General features: G+C 44.5%; 1 protein-coding gene across 1 annotated transcript; it reads left to right on the top strand.

Annotated features, from left to right (window-relative positions):
- Positions 1-480: 480 nt before the first annotated feature.
- Positions 481-18531, top strand: ERP27 (endoplasmic reticulum protein 27). The gene is made up of 7 exons (XM_058420383.1): positions 481-601; positions 818-918; positions 3540-3677; positions 7108-7221; positions 10240-10365; positions 17118-17315; positions 17972-18531. The coding sequence occupies exons 1-7, from the start codon at positions 481-483 to the stop codon at positions 18014-18016; spliced, it is 843 nt and encodes a 280-aa protein (XP_058276366.1). The 3' UTR covers positions 18017-18531.
- Positions 18532-20042: the final 1511 nt, after the last annotated feature.

Here is a 20042-nt window from a genome sequence, read left to right as displayed (position 1 = left end):
TAGACTTCAGGGGTAGACAGCCCCCACCTCTATACCAGATGGCAACTGAATGAGCTAAGGAGCTCTAACACACCCTTCTCATGCTTAACACTCCGTAGCAGCTGTTCCCCAGAGCTAATGCAAGAGTTGCATGCCCCAAAGCTAGCCTGCTGGCCAAGCACAAGGGAACATCAGCCTCTGGGATCCAGTACCTGGAGAGGGATGTTCTTAACCTAGCTGGGGTGTCTGGTCACAGAGGTGCAGGGCAGCTGCGATGTCCAGTGCTGTGGGTGAGGACACACCACTGGCAGTGTTGGTGCAGCTCTCCAAGGCTGATTTCCTGCACAGCAGGGAGGGGCTTTCTCCAGCCAGGCAGTTGTGTCAGGAGCTGAAAGCTTTGCTCTGGGCCAGCTGCTCCCTTCCCACCACCCCAGAAGAGATTGTGGGTCCCCACAGCAGCTGACGTGTCTCTTGCTGAGAAGAGGCCTGGAGCAGGGTGGCATGGGGAGGAGAAGGCAAGCTGGTATCATGGGCATGTCTGTCTTCCCATGCCTCTTTGTTATCCTGCTTACTAGATGCTCCCCATCAGGGTGTGCTGGAGGGAATGACTCTGCATCCCACAGTAAGTGAGCTTTCTTCCTGCCTTGGGAAAAATCTGGGTCTGCTGCAGGGGGTCCTCCTTATCCAGGGTATGCTGCACATACATTGTGTAGATCTTGCAGGAGAGGTGTGTAGGTGAGTTTGTAAGGTTAGGATGCTTGTGTGTGTGTGGTGGTGGGGATCCTCTTTGAGCTGCTCTTTGTGTACATTCTGCCCAACCCTGACCTTTGCTCTGCAGGCACAGCCAAAGCCACAGAGAAACCTATCCTGTTAAATAACATCGCAGATGCCGAAGCCTTCATCCGCAGTGCAGAGGTGGCAGTCATTGGATTCTTCCAGGTGTGTTCACAGCACCTCCCCTCTGCCAGTTGTGAGCTCCATCCCACCTTGATGAGAGCATGAGGCTGGATGTGGTGGAAACATCTGCTAAAGGCACCTACTGTCGCAAAAGGTGCTGTGGCTGTGACAGGCATGTGGAGGGATTAGGTGATGGGTCACAGAGAGAACACAGAGAGAACATAGGAAAGAACACTTTCCTATGGTCTGTGCATAGGAAAGGAGATGGAGCAAGGGAGGGAGATGAAGGAGGTTGTAGGAGCCCTGGAGCAGGTGAGAGGGAAATTCTGCAGGGGAAGAAACAAACAAATGTGCATAGAGGAGAAGCAGCGTTAGTGAGGGGTGAGTGGGAACGTCAATTATTTGCTGTGGTCAGCAAAGACAGAGTAAGACACTGCCAGTGTGGTAGGGATGAGGAGGCCAAGTGTCAGGGAGAAATGATAGTGCAGGTCTGCTGAAGTCCAAAAGGGTTTGGGCTCAGGCTGCAGCCTCTTTGTTATGGAGGATGTAGGCACGGTCTCTCACTTCTTTGTTCCCCAGAGTAGATATCCTTGAGACCTCTGTCTCTTTTTATCTAAATTTCTCTGAATTCAAAGGTGAGTGACAGTCCCTTGCCCCTCCGTCCCCTGCCAAATGTCATGAGTATTTTTCCTCAGAAAATAAAAGGAAAATACTTGTTGAGCTACAGCACTGCAAAACAGAGGCCTCTTTAACAGTATCCTTATTACTTTTAACGTCCCCAAGTTGCACCTTTTTCCTTGTTTTCTTTGAGCTCTGTTCTGCTCTTCTGCTGACCACATACTGCATGATGTCAGAGAAAGCTTCAGGGTTTCAAAACCAGGTTTCTGCAAACACCTTCCTCCTTCTGCCCTGTGCCCGGGGCTAGAGGGCAGTCTAGGGAAGGCATCATACTCTCGGTATGGGGCAGTGGCGTCTCACAACCCGCCACAGGGTGAGGACTGATGGTGCTGCTTTCGCAGTGCGGGTGGTAACAAGTCTGCGAGCACAGGAATCTTATGCCCCAGGGGCCTTGTAAGCGCTCATCACAGAGCGCTAGCCGCCTCGACTGCGGTGCCTGCAGGCAATTGGAGCTTCTTGCAGCGCTAAAGCCGTGCAAAGCAGCCTGGCAATCTGCGCACGCGGAATGAATGTGCCGAGACGCCTCCCTCCCCGAGGGTACCCGGCCAGGCTTGCGGCAGAGCTGTACCCAAGAGCCTCCTCCTGAGCTACGGCAGGGACACGGCTCCTTTTGTCTTGTGCCACAGTGACCTCCCTCTGCAGGTCTGCATTCTTCCGAGCCAGAAGGGAGGCTGCTGCCGTGCAGCCCCAGCTGCCAGGAGCCCGAGGCATCAGCCAGCAACATCTCGGGCATTCTGCGCCTGAAGCATGACAGGGCTGCATTTGAACAGTAGATAAAGACGTATATGTGCCACGAAGGCTTGGCTCTCGGACTGAAAGTATATTTATCCAAATAAAGGCCATGTTCTCTGCTCACCATAAATTATTTCTCTGCTGCAGCCTTTCAGTTCACTGCAGTACGTGGCTCGGCAAGCTTCCCGTATAATGAGCACGGCCTCCCTGACTGGGAACAGCATGCTGTGATGGAAACACAGCACACTGCTCCGGAAAACCCGCATGTCTCTGAGAAAGGGCCACGCTCGGCCTGATTAAACCCCAGGTTTCCCAGGAATGCTCCAAAACTCAGCAAGATTATTCCCACCCTAGGCTTTAGCGCTCTCACTGGAGCAATATTGATGCACTGGCATTTCCAAAACAGGTCATGAGACATGTTTTTCTTTGGAATGAACAACAAAATTTGTTTTCCATTCTCTCTGGGCTCACAAACAGCTGAGCCGTCAGTTCAAACTAAAAAGAAAAACAAACCAATTACAAGCAGAGACCGTGTCCTGAGAATTTATATACAATAAATAGAAGTATCAAAAATACATTACTGAAAAGTTGGGAATGGGAATAGCAAGGAAGGCTTTAATACAGGCAAAGGCTAGTAGTAGTAGTTAATGCTCTCTGCAGGAAAGAGAATGGACCTCAAAATACTGAGAAATTGTGTATTTCTATCCTTTGATATACCTGAATTAGCTACTTTTTTACAGGCTGTACCTAAGATATCCTTTGAAAAGAAGCTACGACACTGATAATGCAAGGTGTTCAAAATTGTAACCGCTGACTCTAGAATCAAGATTAGCTTAAAAATCATGATGTTTACATATATATTTTATAAACACACACATATATATACACACGCGCGCACACACACACACACACACACACACACACACACACATATTTAAAGGTGCTACACCTATGTTCTGGGTTTGTCCCCTCTCTTTTGAGTGCCCAAGGGCTCGGCACCATCCTGGCGGGTTCCTGCATCCCGGAGCTGCTCTCCCGCGCAGGGGGTGGCGGCGGCGGCCGCTGCCGCGGGAACCCAGCGGCCGGCAGGTGGCGCACTCGCGCCGCCCGCGGCAGGGCCGGGGCCGGGGCCGGGGCCGGGGCCGGGGCCGGGGCCGGGGCCGGGGCCGGGGCCGGGGCCGGCCCCCGGGGCCCCGTTCGAGCTCGGCCCCTCATCCGCTTGGTCCCTCTCTCCCCCTCCTCTGCCCCCGCAGGACCCGCAGAGCCTCGAAGCGGACCAATTTCGCCTTGCGGCCGGACAGATCCCGGAGGTGCCCTTCGGCCTCAGCAGCAGCGCCGCCGTCGTGTCCCACTACGGCGCCTCGGCGAACACTGTCGCGCTGTTCCGCAGGGTGCGTGGGCCCGCGGCGTGGCGTGGGCGGCATCACGAGCAGCTCCCTCCCGGGAACACGCTGCCCCGCAAAAACCTGCATCTCCAGCATAAGGGTCTGGTTCCGGATTCCCCAGCGCGCTGGTGTGGGTGGGAGAGGGTCTTGCATGAGTGCATACAGTGGTAAAAAGCACAAAGCTCATCTCTCCTTAGGGCAAGCCAAAAATAGGGTTATCAGTGGCAGTCAGGCTGCCTGTCCACCTCAAAATACATCCCTCTTCCTGCCCCAAAGAGGACTATTGCTTTTTAATTGCGGAGTGCCTGTCACTGAGATGGAGCGTTAATCACGCCGGGTGAGAGTCTCCTATTTAGGTGTTTGCCCTACGGATCTTGTTCAGCACCCAGTGCTCTGCAAAGAGCAATGCCTGTGTTTCTGCATGAGCTTGGCACTAACTTGGATGGGGTTTCTGTGGTTTTGGAATGTGTCCTGAGACACATGAAAGGCGTCTGGATTCCATGTTACAATGGATCAACACAGCAGGCTTGATATCAAAACTTGTCAAGTTTCATTGCAGGAAGGCAAAGCTGTCTCCTAGGGTACAAAACTTTTCCATCATGACAGAAAATATATCCAGACTAGGTCTCTGCAGCTAACAGATGCTGTGCCACCCTACACTGTGGTTTGCAGACTGATTTCCTAAATATGCTTTAGGCATTAGAAATGCTTTGGTATTTCTTAGGGATGGATGCTGTGATGCTGTGCTAGGTCAAATCTCTGTTGACTCAGTGCAGGTAGTTCAATGTACCCTCAATGAAGCTATATTTGCTGAAATTTAATAGGATAATACTGGGAAGAGCCATATACTTGCTGCAAAATACCAAGAAAAGCTAAGAACAAGTATTCTACTAGTTATACCCGTTTCCCCAGGTTGCTACTTCTCACACAAGCATGGCAGCTGAAAACTGAAGAGGTAGGTGTGTCTGAAGAGGAACGGGGCCCCAGGCACCACAAGATGTCCTAAAAAACAGTGAAGTGTTGCAACACCAGACCTCTAAGTGCTTGAGGTGGGGAGAAATAGATACACACTACATAGTCTAGGGAAATGGAATATGGCAGCTTGGCCAAGTTCTAGATGCAGCTTGTACAAAGATCGGGCAAAGACAGTTTGTTCTCTTTTTTCCCTCATCATTTCCTGCACCATGTTTGCCACTGATATTATCCAAGCAATTCAAAAAGAATGATCTAAGAGTGAGCAATAGCTAGGCAGGTCCTTTTATTTAACCTTTTATTTGCTAGATGTTGCAATTTTAAGCAACACCCATTTCGATTTTGTTTCTTAGTCATTGTGGTTTTCTTCCAAAGATATTGAAAAGATCCTTTGTTTTTGCACTTTGTTTTTGTGGTGGAGAGTGAGGTTGACTGCACCGGGAGAGAGTTTGATAAAAGAAAGTGCTTGGATTGTTGGAATTTGTATTATATTGAATATTCTCTGTTTGGAGTCGAGTTTTTTCAGCCGAACTCTTGGGGGAAAAAAACAAACAAACAAACAAACAAAAAAACCCCCACAAACAAACAAAAAACAAACAAAAAACCCCACAAACAAACAAAAAACAAACAAAAAACCCCCCAAACCGTGCCCCCCCCCCCCCCAAACAGCCAAGAAAAGAATACACTAGTCAGGTTCAAATATGGTTGACAATTCACTTGTCTGATTGTCTGTTTTTCTTAAATCAGGCACAGTATTTTTCTTTTTATCTAGTGCTGGATAATGTGTAGGAGTAAGAGGTCAGAGATAAAAAGGAATTTTAAAAGAACAAATACAGGAACTTGGAATAAAACACTCATTTGAAGGATACAAAGATGCATCACCAGGATAGAAGTGAATCAGAGGCATAAATTAATTTTTTCTTTGCCTTTGCAGTGTATGAACCACTTACAATGCTTAGAAGTTTAAACCATAATTACAGTAGTAGGAGGGATTGTGTCAACTGGTGAGATTTCTTTGTATATAGTGGAAAGAAACTGATTTATTCTAGTAAGAAATCCTGATAGACCTAAAAGGAACATAATTAACAGATGCTAACAACCTAATTATATGGAGTGATAAAGACATTTTGACTAGAGCTTCAACGATCAAATGCAGGCTATTTTACAGCCTTTAAAACCATAAATGTTGAGTGCAGATCCAAGATGTTATAATCCCCAAATGGAAATCAGATGTTTCCAGAAGCCCATAAAAGCCAGAGAGGACTTTCTGTAGAATCCAGGCTCTTTAGATTGGTTCCCAAAGCCTGTCTGATCTCACCCGCCCAGGTGTTGCGCTGTCCTGATCTTATTTACTTGAGCACAGCTGCCCTTTCATGTTATGCAGGAGGAAAATCTGTGAGAGGAATCAGGCCATACAGTCTGAAAAGCACCAGCTTGTGTTGTCAGACAGGGTGGGTGACCTTGCCAATGACCACAGAACAGCAAAAATTACTTTAGATGTCTGCACACCACTGGAAAAACTAACACAAGAACTTTCAGATGTTGCCCAGATGCAGAGAATAAAATCCAGGATGTGCATGTGGACTGCTCCTCAGCCCCAAGAACCTCATTCAACATGTGTATCAATGGCTTTCAAATCCCAAACTTTGATCCAACTTCATGTCAGAGACTGCTGTCCCCATGGCTTAAACTCAGTGACATCGTGTGGTGGTACTGCGCAGGAACTCAGCCCTTAAACTCTGGTGTATTGCTATTATTCCATGGTTGCCTGGTTTTTTTCTGTTTATCAGGTCATGAACATATCAATAAAATCACATAATTTTGAGGGGATGAAGTGTGGGGAGATGTGTGGCAGGATGGATTTTCCTCTAAAGCTGAAATATGCTGGGCTTTTTTTTTTTTTTTTTTTCTCCTTTTCTTTGCTGCTGTACTGGAAGAAAAATCCTCTTTTTATTGGAGAGATTTCCTGCTTGCACAATGTTTCCAGGAATTCCATACCGGGCCATGCCAATGTTTATTACTTGTAGAAGGAACAGAATAAGCAGATGAATATTTTTAAAAGGGATGTAAAGTATTGATGTGAGAAGATAGACTATTCAATGACTTCTCTCCACAAGGCTTAGAATAGTTTGTCAGCTAATTCTCTCTGCCTCCAGTGCACTGAGAGCTGGTAGTGTTGGGATGTCCAGAGTCCTAAGAGATTTCTGTTATACCATGAGTTTGCCTTGTCCTGGGGAGGCTGGAGAAGGCTGGGAGATCCTTATCTCAAAGTGCAGGCTGGTCCCTGTAGATCCTAGACCTCCAGAAGTGGTGATGGGAAGAGGTGGGGATTGTGTAGTGGGGGAGAGAGGATGATCGTGTTCCAGAGAGTGGGTGTCTTTGTGAGTGACTGCAGTCAGTGCCTCTGGAGGAGGTGCTGAGAGGAGAGGACAGCTGTGACTGTAGTGCCTTTGCCTGTTTTCAGGTAGACAGTGACCGGCGGGATCTGGATATGAACAACAGAGATGTTGATGCCAAGAAGCTGACTCGCTTCGTTCGGATGAACGAGCTCCGCCTGGTGACAGAGTACAACCCTGTGGTAATTACCAACTTTCTGCAGACCTCACCCTTGAGCTTGGCCTTCTTCTCATGCTATCCTCCAGCCCCAGTTCGCATTTCCAGATGTGTGTGAGGGTTGGAGAGATGTGGTATATGGGATTGAGGAGGCCACACAGCTCTTCACTGCTGCTCCACACATGGACTGGAAGCAGATTTGCTGGGGCATGAGTGTGGCTGGAGAGGAAGGGATTCATCACAGTTCCTTTGGCTTTCCAGTAAATTTGGGATGTTGAGGGGCAGAGAATTCCATTTCTTACTACTCTGCACGCAGTGCTGCTTCCTCCCATGGTCATTTGCCATGTTGTGCCATGCCTGCAGAGCCAGCTCAGCCAGAATGCCCTCTCTTTGACAAGCCTTGAGAAACATGGAAGCTCAAATGACCTGCTCTCAGATGGCAGGCTTTTCTGCATCACTCAGCATACAGGGCTTGATGTAAGCCCAGATATTTGAATGCATATTCAAGAGCAGGTTGAGAACTTCCCAAGCAAAATCTTTCCCATCCCTTCTATCATTCCTCCAGAATTCATCACTTCAACAGCAACAACCATCACCAACCAAACAAACAAAATGCACAAAAAATCAGGCTTAGAACTCTTCCATGTTGGCCATCTTCATTGGCTTATCCCTCTGACTGGCAGTGGCAGGGTCCCAGCTTTCCTTCCTGCTGTGGTGGTTGAACAAGGATGTAGGTTCCTCTGAAATCTCAGCAGTTCCCTGGTCTCATTGCTGTGGAGTCAGTAGGTCATAGAAGCTCCAGTTGCTGCAAGGCTGAGACTTTAGCACTGCTCATGGGGTATTTTGTGGTCTTCTGGATAGCTATAACAGCGCTCAACAGATTCAGCTTATATCAGAGAGGAATAGCCCAACCTGTTTCAGAGCTATACGTTTTCAAGATAAACTCAAGGATCTTCTAAGAGAACCAATGCATTCAGTCAGTTCAGTTGCAACTCACCAGTAGAAGAGTATTTTGTTTTGAAATTTAACATTTTTTCCCGCAATGAAATATGGTAGGGTTTGGTTTTTTAAAAAACAATCCCCCCAAAAGAAAACAAACAAACAAACAAAACCCACAAACAAACAAACACCAAGCAAAAAAATAAAAACCAAACCCATCGATTTGTTGTTGTTGTTGTTGTTGTTGTTTTCACCTTCAAAAGGGAAAAATACATTTTGAAATAACAAAGTATTTCTGGGGACTGCTATATCCTGCCCCACTAGTCTAACAGCTTTTTAAGAACATCCAAGTCACATCAGCAGGGATGATGTTCTCATCTTTGTAATTTCCCAGACCTTCTGAAACCTTAGAGCCCCTATTAGATCCTTTTGCAATTCCTGGGACAATATCTCTTCCTTTATGCATTTCTGTTGATGCTTTGGGTTCTCACTGCATGGTGTCCTGTTCGGCACCCAGGCTGTCTCCTGACAGAGAATTCCTCAGCTGTTCAGCTGGCCCCCTCCACCCTGACTGTCAGTGCAGATGTTGTTATAGTTTTTTTTCCAGGCACTTTGGAGCTCTCTCAAGGTGCTGCAATTAACAATGTCTCCTGTAGTCCCTGGCCCAAAGTCCTCCCAGCTTCTCTAAGGTAGCTTGGTTTTTCATAAATATTTATTCCCAGTGCATATGCTGTTTGCATCCAAAAATGCTGCAGGTCAGCAGATAATGGGGTCACATGGCTCACACCAAGTGCTGCCAAGTTTCTTCCCCTATCCTGGGGCCCTTACTGTTTCTCCCACATACTTAAGGAATTTTTAGGCAATGTTTGCCCTGTGGACTTCTCAGGAGAGTCAGATGTGATCCAGCCCTGCTGATGAGCTCTGCTAATTGCTCTTACGCAAGGTTGTGTGGACAAGCACATCTTTGTGTGGAGCTGCTGGAGGAACCACTGGTCCCGCCTTGTCTGCTCTCATCCCAGCCTTGTCAAGGGGCTTGATGCTGGCTAGCTTCCCTCTCACCTTCAGCTTAATTTTCTTCCATGAACTCCTCCAGTGTTTTCCAGCTTAGCTAGCTAACCTCTCTACTGTCCCCTGCCTCAGCTGCACACCATCAGAAAAGCGAAGGGATACAAAATATCTGATAAGCATTAAGCTAAGAGCAGAGTTCCTCCTGCCAAAACTAGGTGCTCTGTTATTCACGGCCCTGGCCGGCATGCACTCCCTGACCCCTTTCTTGTTACTCCCGGAGAATGTGGAAACTTTCTGCTCCCACTGGCAGGGAGCCGCAGAGTCTGTGCCTCTGTGGTTTCGGTGGCATTAGGGAGGCAGCAGGTCTGGCCCCACTGCTGTTTAATTTGAGGGAGAGGCTGCAGGCCTGCAGAAAGCAGGCAGAGGGAGGAGTGACATGATGAGTGAGGGAGTTCATGGAGATGGTGCCGTGGCTTCTTGGGCAGTGCCAACCTTGTTTCCTCACAGAGGGCCAGTGTGTAGCGCCCTGGCCCTTGCCTGGGTTCCTCTCTCACTGTGGGACAGCAGAGGCAGTTTTAACCCTCAGCACACAGGGGTGTCCAGGACATCAGGTTGCTGAAACTATGGACTGATCCCCATCCTACATAGAAAATGAGGACAAACACCAACCTTGACACCACAAACCCTTCCCACTTTCTTGCTCATATTTCAGAAAGATGCTGGAACTCAGTGATTTACAACACCCTTACATTCAGTGTTCGCTGGCCTTGCTCTTCACATCCTTCCTCTAGTCTTTAGCTTCCGGTATTCTGCCCTAATCCTACTCCTCTTGCCTAGTCACTAACTATCTTAAGGGCAGTGATGGAGCTTTGTGGTCTTCAGACTCTTGTCTGGAGAATAAGCAAAGCCAGGAGGTTAAGAGCTTCTGCAAAGAACCCAGATTGGATCCCCCCTGCTTTAAAGAAATCTGTCCTGTTTGTGATGCTGATTTGCAAAGAAACCACAGCTGAGCCATGTGGACTTATGTCCCTCTGACACTGCATTCAATGCCAATTGAGTGTTCTCAATCTCACGTTTCTCCCTCTGTGCTGGGCAGACAGCAATAGGTGTGATGCAGAGTTCACTCCAGTTTAACCTCCTCCTGATCACAGACAAGATATCTCCAAAGCACCCTGAGCGAATGCTCAAGTTTCGGACAGCGGCAGAGCTCTACAAGGGGAAGGTAAGAACAAAGAGAGAAAAAGAGAGGCTGTTAGAGAGGAAAAATCCCCAGTGATTTTTGCCATGAATGGGGAGCGCATAATCTCCTCTGTGAATTATATGAGCAAAAGTCAAGTAGCAGGAAAAGAGGATTATCTGAATAATTAAATGGAGAGGTTGGTTCTGTTCACCTTTTGCCAGTTTGACACCTCGAGGGGGAAAATTCCCTTTGTATCCTGCTCTCCTGCTCTCTTGGTGAAACATCGTATACTTTGTTGCTTTTAGTCCAGTTTTGTTCCCTTGTACTGGGAGACGACACACAGCTGCTGCACTTCAGTCTGGAAACAGTTGTGCCCCACTGATGTGAGAGGAGAATTTGTATCTATAGCCTGCAAGACACCAAGGAGCCTGATGTAAGTGACCAGAGAGGAAATAATGTCAGCGCTTCTTAACTCTTAGACTTCTGAAAATGGCTATTTTAAAGGAGGTGCAAATTTATTGTTTAGATTTCCCACACTAAGGTATGAGATAGATGAGGTGTTTCAAAGAAATTTTGCCTAAATCCCATTCCTCTGGGAACAGAGCTCCCAGTAAATCATCCTATGTCTGCTTCTCTGCTAGCAGCTGGATTACAGTGGAATTTGTGTCCAAGGAACAGAAGAATGAATTTAGCAAGCAAAGGAGGATTGGGAGTAACAGGAAGGTATTTGTGGCAAGGGAGAACAGCAGATGGGAGGGGGCAGAATATCACAGAAGTGGGGAAGGATGAGCTGAGAGGTATAAAGAGGTCTTCCATTGAGAAGTGTGGAGATGGAAGGACTTGGGATCTGATAACTAGAATATCTGTATACATCTGGTTTTGGTCTTGAGGGAACAGATTAGAAATCAAGTATACCCTCACCTTTGAATTCAGGGACCACCTCAGAACCATGCAATCTCAAAAGTCTTGAGACTTGCTTATGGCAGGACGATTTTGGAACCTTTACATCTTTCCTAACCATTGGCAAGACACTAGGCAGAAACCATGCATCAAAATCACAACATCTCTGCAAAAATGTTTTGTTTTGATGAATATGTGGTTAAAAAGACCATGTGGTTAATGTGTGTCATTTATCTGTAGACTTCCATTTATCTATTGTGAGATGTGTGTTAAAGTGACACCATTATCACAGTTCTCCATGAGAAGCAATCTGATACAGGTCTCCACCTAGCACCTATCTCTTCTAACACAAAGCTGTTTAGCATCATTATCCTTTGCTGATGCAGCTGCATCTAGTTTTCATGTGACTTGCCTAGATCTCAGAAAATGGCTATAATTTTCCTAGAAATGCTTCACAAAGCATTGGATAAAATGTTGTACTGAAGTTCAGACAATTTATTAATTCTCAGCAAGCCAAATCTAAGGTTTTTTATTTGTGCAGGCAAGTTTCCAACCAAATCACTCTAGAAGTTTGCCAGAGTAAAATATAAACATTAAAGATGTGTGGATTTGACTAATGATTTCCACTTTACTGCTGTGGTATTTGAGGACACAGAGATGAAGTGACTTAGATTCTAATAAGTTGTTTTTCCCGAAGGAGTGGCACTCTGAGGGGTAAATAATGTTTTGAACTGCTCTCCTAGAAAGCAATGAGAGAGTGCTAAGATCCCTCTGTTTGAATTTTAGATCTGAATAGTAAGGAGTAAGCAGAATGATATGCCCACTTAGGTTTGTCTCCATTGCTCTGTCATATAGAAAGACCTGAATTAGGCTGTGTATCAGTGGCAGTCATTGCACAATACCATGAAAATCCCTGCTGGCTAACTTTCCTATGCCAAGTTATGTGTTGTTGGAACTACCAAGTTAATTGAGGTTTGCTTCAAAATAAGTATTGATTAGATTTTGCCTTTTAGTGGCTTGCAGATTGTCTGAATCTGCAAGATGCTTGACTTGAATCTTGTTCAGGATTACCAGTGGATGGTTCCTGTCCCATGAGACAGTGGTGAAAGGCTTGTTTGTGCTGAGGGATTAGTGCTACGAGTGGTTTGAGCAAGGAATCATTACTGCGCAGTAGAGAGATGTTCAGGCTCCCTGTGAGCACATACCACTGCATCCAGCACTGCTTTCAGTGACTGCAGAGTGCCAGAAGAAAGTGGCGATACTTGGTGTGTGTTGCAGCATTTTTACAAGCCAGTGCAAAACACAAACAGAGCCTCAAAAGTGTTCCCAAGCAGGAGAAGGGGTACGGATCCTGTCATACATCTCTTCTGCACACTGATGGAAGAGCAGTCCTTGTCATTGTCATAACCAGTGGGAGGGAAAAGAGAAACTTGTTGCTTGGATGGAGGGATGAAGAGGAACTGCTGCTGCTGCTCAGTGACTGACCCTAAAGTGTGAAGAAAAATTATAGAATTGTGAAATAACTTAGGTTGGAAATTACCCCTAAAGATGGCTGAGTCCAACTGTTAATGGATCACGAGGAAGTGATTCACCTGCCAGTTTCTGGATTATGGTCCTTTCACCCCTGCTTTATGATATTTTCACTTCTCCCTGATGGGCAGTTGAGATTTTCAGCTGGAGGATCCATGAGGCAGGATGGTGAGAACTTTTATTTGAAAACAGTCTGAACTGCACCTGGAGCAACAGTGAGTGCCTAGAGGCAGTCTAGATTTTTCTAGATTTTATTGTGGAACCTTAGTGTTATAAATTGTTGGAGAGGAAAATGCAGCTAGTAGATGATGCAAACCAGCAGAAGCTGACAGCAATAAGAAAAAATATGGTAGTTTTATAGCACACTTTGAGAAACAATTGTGGGTGGATAACAGTGAATAAAGTTCAGTTCACTGCAGCTGCAGGAGGAAATCCACCAGCCTTCTTAGATATTTAATAAAATATGTGCTTATTTGAGAAAGTACTGCCAAGAGTCCAGGCAAGGAAAGGAAATGCTCTGGAAAGGAGATGTCAGGGTTTACATTGCTGAGCCAAAGTAGAATATTCATATTCAGTTTTCTTTCCACAGTATCAGAGTATAACATGATAATTACAGCTGGTGTAACACATGGGTGTTTGCAGAAGTCTCAATAAGGTGATGTTTGGAATAACAAAAGCAGCTTTTGTTGTAGCTGACATAATTGGTTTCCAATGTCAAAATTATTTGGGTAGGGATGTTTGTAAACTCCCTTTTAATTTAGATGTAGGTCTGTTTAGGTATGCATTCTGAAAAAGTCCTGGTGTCCTTCAGAGGTTCTTCCATGGAAAAGAAAAGATGATGCCCTTTCTCTTGCAGACAGTCTTTCGTACAATTTTTTATTCTTCTTGTCAGACACTAATGGCTCCAGAACTGAGAGATAGTATTTAGAGATGCCTCTTTTAGCCATAAACAGAGGAGCCTGTAAATATGGACTTTTCATGTCACTTAATAGATATCTGCAGTAGTTGTTTTTATAGCTTTTTTAAAAAAAAAAAATCATGACTGATGTTTTTGTTTTGCTTTGATGTACTATGATGTAAGAAATTACTCAAACATCAGAATTTGATATTTTTGCTTATACATAACAGTGAACTTCAGCTCTCTGAAGTTCAAAGTCAAACACTGGATATAAGGCTTGGCCATCCTTTCTATTTGTCTTTGTCTTGTGTCTTGTGTTAGGAAATACTAAGCAATGTCAAATTGGTTTCTATTAATTGCACTGCTATTTCCAATTAACTTTAATTCCTTGGGCAATAACATCATTTCATATCTTAGTAACTACCAGGATCTAAATGTTCTAAAAGCACTGGGCTAGGAATCAAGTTGTCAAGACACCAAGAAAGCACTTGTGTACAAAACTTATGAAAGGCAGTTTATTGCAAGTGACAGTGCACAGATAATATCATGTGTGAAGGGGACATTCATATAGGATATTCTTCACTGCCTGAAGCAGCAGATCTCTGAACACAGGCAAGAAGATTGCTACAAAATAAAAACAAAATCATGGAAATAATCTCAGAATTTAAGACACTCAACCAGCTATTGTGCAGGATAGTATGAAATGGAAAGTGAACGTTCTGTTTGGGATGGAACTAATTGATCTGTAGCAGAGACATTACAATTGCCATTATAAGTGGGATTTGGTTTTGGTGAATTGTAGCTTTGGTAGGTCATCTGAATAAAGGTTTTAGTCTCTTTTCAGCTCTGAAAGAGAAGGGCAAGCATATGTTTCCTTCCTTTCTAAAATAGGTGGAATAAAGTGCCAGTCACTGTTTATTGTAGAGGTTACACAGATGACTGGCTGAGACAAGACTAGGATCTGGATGGCAGAGGTTAGGTAATGTGAATCCTGACTCAAGGTCAACATAATTTTCCATGATTAGTGCATTCATTCTTTATGATTGGAGCTGACTGGGAAATTCAGAGAAAATAAATTCCTCATGAGAAAATGCCAGTTCCATGAGATGGCATCTGTCACGGAAATGTGCCAGCTGAGAAACCTTGATTTTCAGCTGCTGTGGAGATCAGGCTCTCAGTGCTTGTGGCCTCTGGGCCAACACATCTTACCTTCTGCCCTACAGGTGTGACCTTGAGACCACACAGCCCCTGGCAGGACTCCTGGAGCACAACCAGCACAGGGTGCATGGTGGGCCCTTCTGCGGAAAGAGGGCCTATCCCATGTCACAGACCTCCCAGGAATGCATCATTCTCATAGGCATTAAGGTGTCTTCTTCTGAGCTACAGTGGCCAAATGCAATTGCTCTCTTTCCTCTGTTTTTTTTTGAATATAGGCAGGGAAGGAAACTTTGCTGTACTTTGGCATGCTGTAACTCTGTGAGCCAAATGGGAGTCATTGGAGAGATCCAAGTCAGTAACTCCAAATGATGATATCTCAGCTAGCTGAGGGGCCAGTTTGTGTGTTTCTGTTTGCTCCTGTGAAGAAGAAGGCATTTGGAGTTTGAAGCCTCAACATCTTTTACTCTTTTATTCCTACTCTATTCTTGTATTCATGGATAAAATATGTACAGCTTTTAATTTTTTGTGTTTTAGCACAGTCTGGAAGCTTGATGACGTGAAGAATATTGACTAACATTTATTCATATTACCATTTTAAAATGTTATCATCTGTTTTAAAGGTGGTGGAGTTTTTGTATAGGAAGTGACACAACAATACTTTTTTTTTTTTTTTTTTTTTAATAACTTCTTCCTTAACATTTGATTAAAAAATATTGTTGTCTAGTAAATCTCTTATAGAGAAAGCCAGAGGCTATTGTATGCACTGTGAAAATGCAGTACCATTTACTGTATTGACACTCTGAAAATGCTTCCCTCCAACACTGGCCTTTGTTCCTAGCTTTCTAGTCGAAAAGAAAGCCCTAAAACATTATGTACTGCTGCTCCATCTGAAAGCTTCTGAGATCATGTTCCTAGACCTGTGAACCTTAAATATGTGACTCTTCTCCAGCCTGGTGTTTTATTCTGCAAAAAAATAAGATAAATACTCTGGGAGAAGTACCCTCCAACCTGTCTGCTCACTAGCTTTTTGCTCTCAGGGCACAGTTGGTTTTTGAAAGAAAAATTACAAATGATGAATATCACATATCCAGTGAAAAGGCTGTTCCTGTTTCTGTATTTCACTATAAAACTGAAATTAAACTTTATAGCAGCCTAACTATCCTTCTTTCCCATAGGCTGTTGCTTAGGAAAGTTTTCAGATATATTTGCTTTTTATAAAATGTAAATTTAATAAGTAAAGAATTTAGGATTCATGAAGTTTATTTTTAGAAAAGAAAACAAGTTTGGAACTAACTTGAGTTCTCTTAATTGAAAAGAAAGAAAAACATGAGTCACAGCCTGGGAACTGGGTATATAATCTCCACATTACATTGCTTCCTTTTTTAAAAAAACCTCTTCTTTACTTATGTAAGCAAAGCCATAGCCTTGTCCATAGGTATATTGAATATGCTAGGCCCAACAGATTGCACAGGGTAAAAAGAAGATAAAATGACACATGCTAGCTGCGTGTTTATTTCATTGACTTGGGTCTCATCTGCTGCGGGATTCTATTTAATCAGGTCACTGGTCAAATTGTTTAACTATTATATTTATTTTCTTTTATAAATTTTATAATAATGACTGTAGGTCATTCTCATCCTGGCTTATTCATGTTGAGCTTCTGTCCCCAGGTCTGAATGCTCCACTGAGCTGGGCTGTATGGACATTGGTGTCTTGCCAACAACTTCTGTTTCCCAAATCATTGCATCCTCATTTGTTCTCACTTCAGTTCACTTAAATATGTCCCTTGGCTTTGGTAGTCTCATGTTCTTGTCCTTGCAGGCTCCTGATGCTCTGTACTCCATTCCCTTCTTGCCATTGAATTTGATTCTTCCCACACCAAAACCCCTTTTTACACTGAGTCTTGCATGGATGTGAGCATCTTATCCAAATAACATGGAAGTAAAGGATTCAGTTTCTTTGACATTTGCTGTTAAAATAAAAGAAATCTTGTTTCCTTATCTATTAAGAGAATAGAAGCGGAGACTGCCTTCCTGTCATTCTGTAGATATATTTTTAAAGAAAGTGAAAGAAGATATTTTGTTTGGTAGTGTAAGTCTGGACTCGATAAAATACAGACAAATGCACTGCATGGATAGTGGTCTATCTAGCCCAATAAAGGAAAGTGTTGTCCTAACAGATTAGGGATGGTTTTCTCAAACTCTTTATAAAAATATCACTGCTAATCTTCAAATGATCACTGTTTGGGGACCTGTTTTCTGTCTCAGCTCCTGTTTTTCTCACATTTTCTTTCCTGTTTCCATCACAGATTCTTTTTATCCTGTTAGACAGCAATTTGAAGAGCAATGAACGAGTATTGTCATACTTCCAATTGAAGAAGTCCCAGCTGCCAGCTCTGGCTATATTCCACACACCAGATGATGAGCACGTCGTGTTGACTGTGGATGAAATTTCCATTGAGCGTGTACAGGACTTCTGTAATGGTTTCCTACAGAAAATGCAAAAGGTAAAGGGGGTCCTGATGCTGTTATTTACCAGGCTCTTAAAGATGACTTCAGTTCCTTGAACTCCTCTACATTCCTGTCATTTTCTCTTTCATGTTCATTTTCACCTGAATATCAGAGAAGATTAGATTTAGGGCAGAGCAGAGATGGATGTCTTTGCAGAGCCTCTTTCTTCATTGACCTCTGTCTTCTAGTCAACAGCAAGAAGAATTCACTTATCTCTGCAGCTTTATGAAGGTCTCTGTGAAGCATCTGTCTTTTGAGAACACCAGCTAGGGAGACAAAGTTAAGGGTGCTTTTGGATGCTGAAAAGGGAGGTGGTGGATGGCAGCATATGAGAGCAGGTCAGAGAAACAGTGGCATGGCTAGGAATTAAATCTATCAGGAAGACTACAGAACAGATGTACAGATAGGGCCTTGGGACTCTGTGAGCGGTCTCTGCTGGGAGAGGCCCAGTAAAATCTCCATGCTCACTCAGTGCTAAAAGTTGTCTCTGTCAAAATTCATCCTGCTGTAGCACAGGGTCTTTGTGTTGTGTGATGGAAGGATAGTGGCATAGACAGCAGAAAGAGGTATTCGAGTTATTTTGTTTTCTTTACCCATATGCTGAGAAACCAAGTAATGTCAAAACTCATTTCATGCCTCTAATGTGTTTTAGAAAGAAGACAAACCTAAGGAGAAGCCCCTCAATGAAGAACTTTGATTCTTTCTCAGCCAAGAGGATGACTGTAGCCAGAGTCTGTTTCTGGTGTACGAAGAGTTCACTCTGCCCTACAGCTCAGCAATTCCTGAGCCAAGTCAGTCATGGATTCCCATCATCATTTTATGTACATACATGCTGTCTGTCCTCTCCAGGAATCTCTTCTCTCTTATCTCTTTTCATTTGTTGTCTCCAGATCTGGTTTTTTTCAGTACTTCAGGACCTCTGGTTTTGCCCTACAATATGTCTTTCTGTGCCACTCTGTTGGAGCAAAGGGTGGCATAGTTAAATGGCAATATCAGAGGTAAAGCTAGTAGTTCGCAGGGATCTGTTTCCCTCATTCTTTTGGGTTTTGCTGCCATGCTGGGATCCACTGTCAGCCTTTCCTGATACTACAGATTTGTTGCTTGATGTCACATGAAATTTTCCATTTATTTTACTAAATAAAGCAGTAAGTGAATGGCCTGATTTTTTATGCAAGTGTTATTTCTCACTCCCCTTGCCTTTCACTGAAGGATGGAGTCTCTGTATTTATGAATGAGTAAGCTCAAAAAACATACTTTCTTTGAGTTTAACCAATACAATGCCTAACCATTCAGGCTGGTTGCTAAGAATCATTCCCTGCGGAAATGGACCCATCATCAATAGATATTTCCACCAGGATAAGAGATATCTGTGAAGCTTTGAGATGAGAACAGCAGTAGGTAAGCAGATCTGAGATGGTGCAGCAAAAATGAATGAACCTAAGATGTTGCAGTCAGTAATCTTGGCCAGGAGAGGCTGTAGTTGATCAGAGCAAGGCATGCTTTCACCATCTGAATGAAAGAGAACTCTTTGCACTAGATGACCTCTTGAATGGGTGTGTGTACAGTGGTAAACTGTAAAAATATATGCCTGAATTCTGCTGGATGTCCTTGTGGCTTTTGTGTGCTTAAAAACTGCTGTCAGAATACCTTGTTGCTTTTGCCCTGGGTATGGGCAGAGATCGTACCACTGGACTGGAATGACCTGTGAACAAAGCAACTTTGGTATTGATCTCTATTAAGATGTGAGAATAGAGATCAGCCCCTCTGAAGTACTGGGGAGCCAGAGGGTCCCATTCTAGACCCTGTCACACTACAACTTTGAGGATAAGAGATGGCTCACCTCCCAATGGCCCAGAACACAGGCAGAGCAAACTCACACCTGCCTTCCAGAATCCTCATGTCAGTGGTGTGTGATGGTTTTGAACTCCCAGTTTTATGCCAGTCCTAGAATGTTCAGTGCTGTATCTTCTGCCAAGAGCCCTGCTCACTTTCCCTCAGTTGGAAAACTGCTTTTTACAGCAAAAGCTTACTCCTCGCTAGGAAGGGTTTATTCTTTTCCCTGCGGTATGGTAGAGGAAGGTCTTCTGGGGAGACATCTTTGAGGAGTCTGAGGTATTTCCACTGTCATGCACATCTGTTTGTGGTCCAGACCAAAGGACAGACCCTGACCTGCTGCACGAATGCCTGAAGTCTGTGCCTTGGCCAGCTGCAGAAATTGGGCACAGAGACGTGACTCTTTCTCAGTGCTGCAGGGAAACAAAACAGGACATGAATGAAGCTCTGGTTCTGCAAACAAGACTGGGAGTAAAAGCAGCGTCCCTAGTGACTGTGCTCGCTGTGTACACAGCTAATTATAGAGATAACTTTTCAGGAGCTTCATTATGTACACTGGGGAGTTTAATTCCCTCTGCACCTTACAGAGTTCTGCATCTAAACAACAAACTTGGGAACCACATGCAAGCCATGGGAAAACCTCCTCCTCCAGCTGTTCTGCAGTACTTTGCAGGACATACACAGCACAGACAGCCCTGGGGGGCTGCACACAGGATGCCCTATACACAGATGTGGTGGCAGTATAATGGGGGGATCTGCCTTAATCCCTGTGCTCAAAGGCTTCCGCAGTGCACCTTCGGTGGGCTTAGCCACTGCGTTTGGGCATATGAAGTAGAAACCAGAGGCAGACTTATGTGCATGGGTCAGTCTCTTGTTTGTCTAATTTTTGG

Source organism: Hirundo rustica, chromosome 4, assembly GCF_015227805.2.
Source record: "Hirundo rustica isolate bHirRus1 chromosome 4, bHirRus1.pri.v3, whole genome shotgun sequence".
NCBI classification, from domain to species: domain Eukaryota; kingdom Metazoa; phylum Chordata; class Aves; order Passeriformes; family Hirundinidae; genus Hirundo; species Hirundo rustica.
This window is presented reverse-complemented; position numbering and strand designations above follow the sequence as displayed.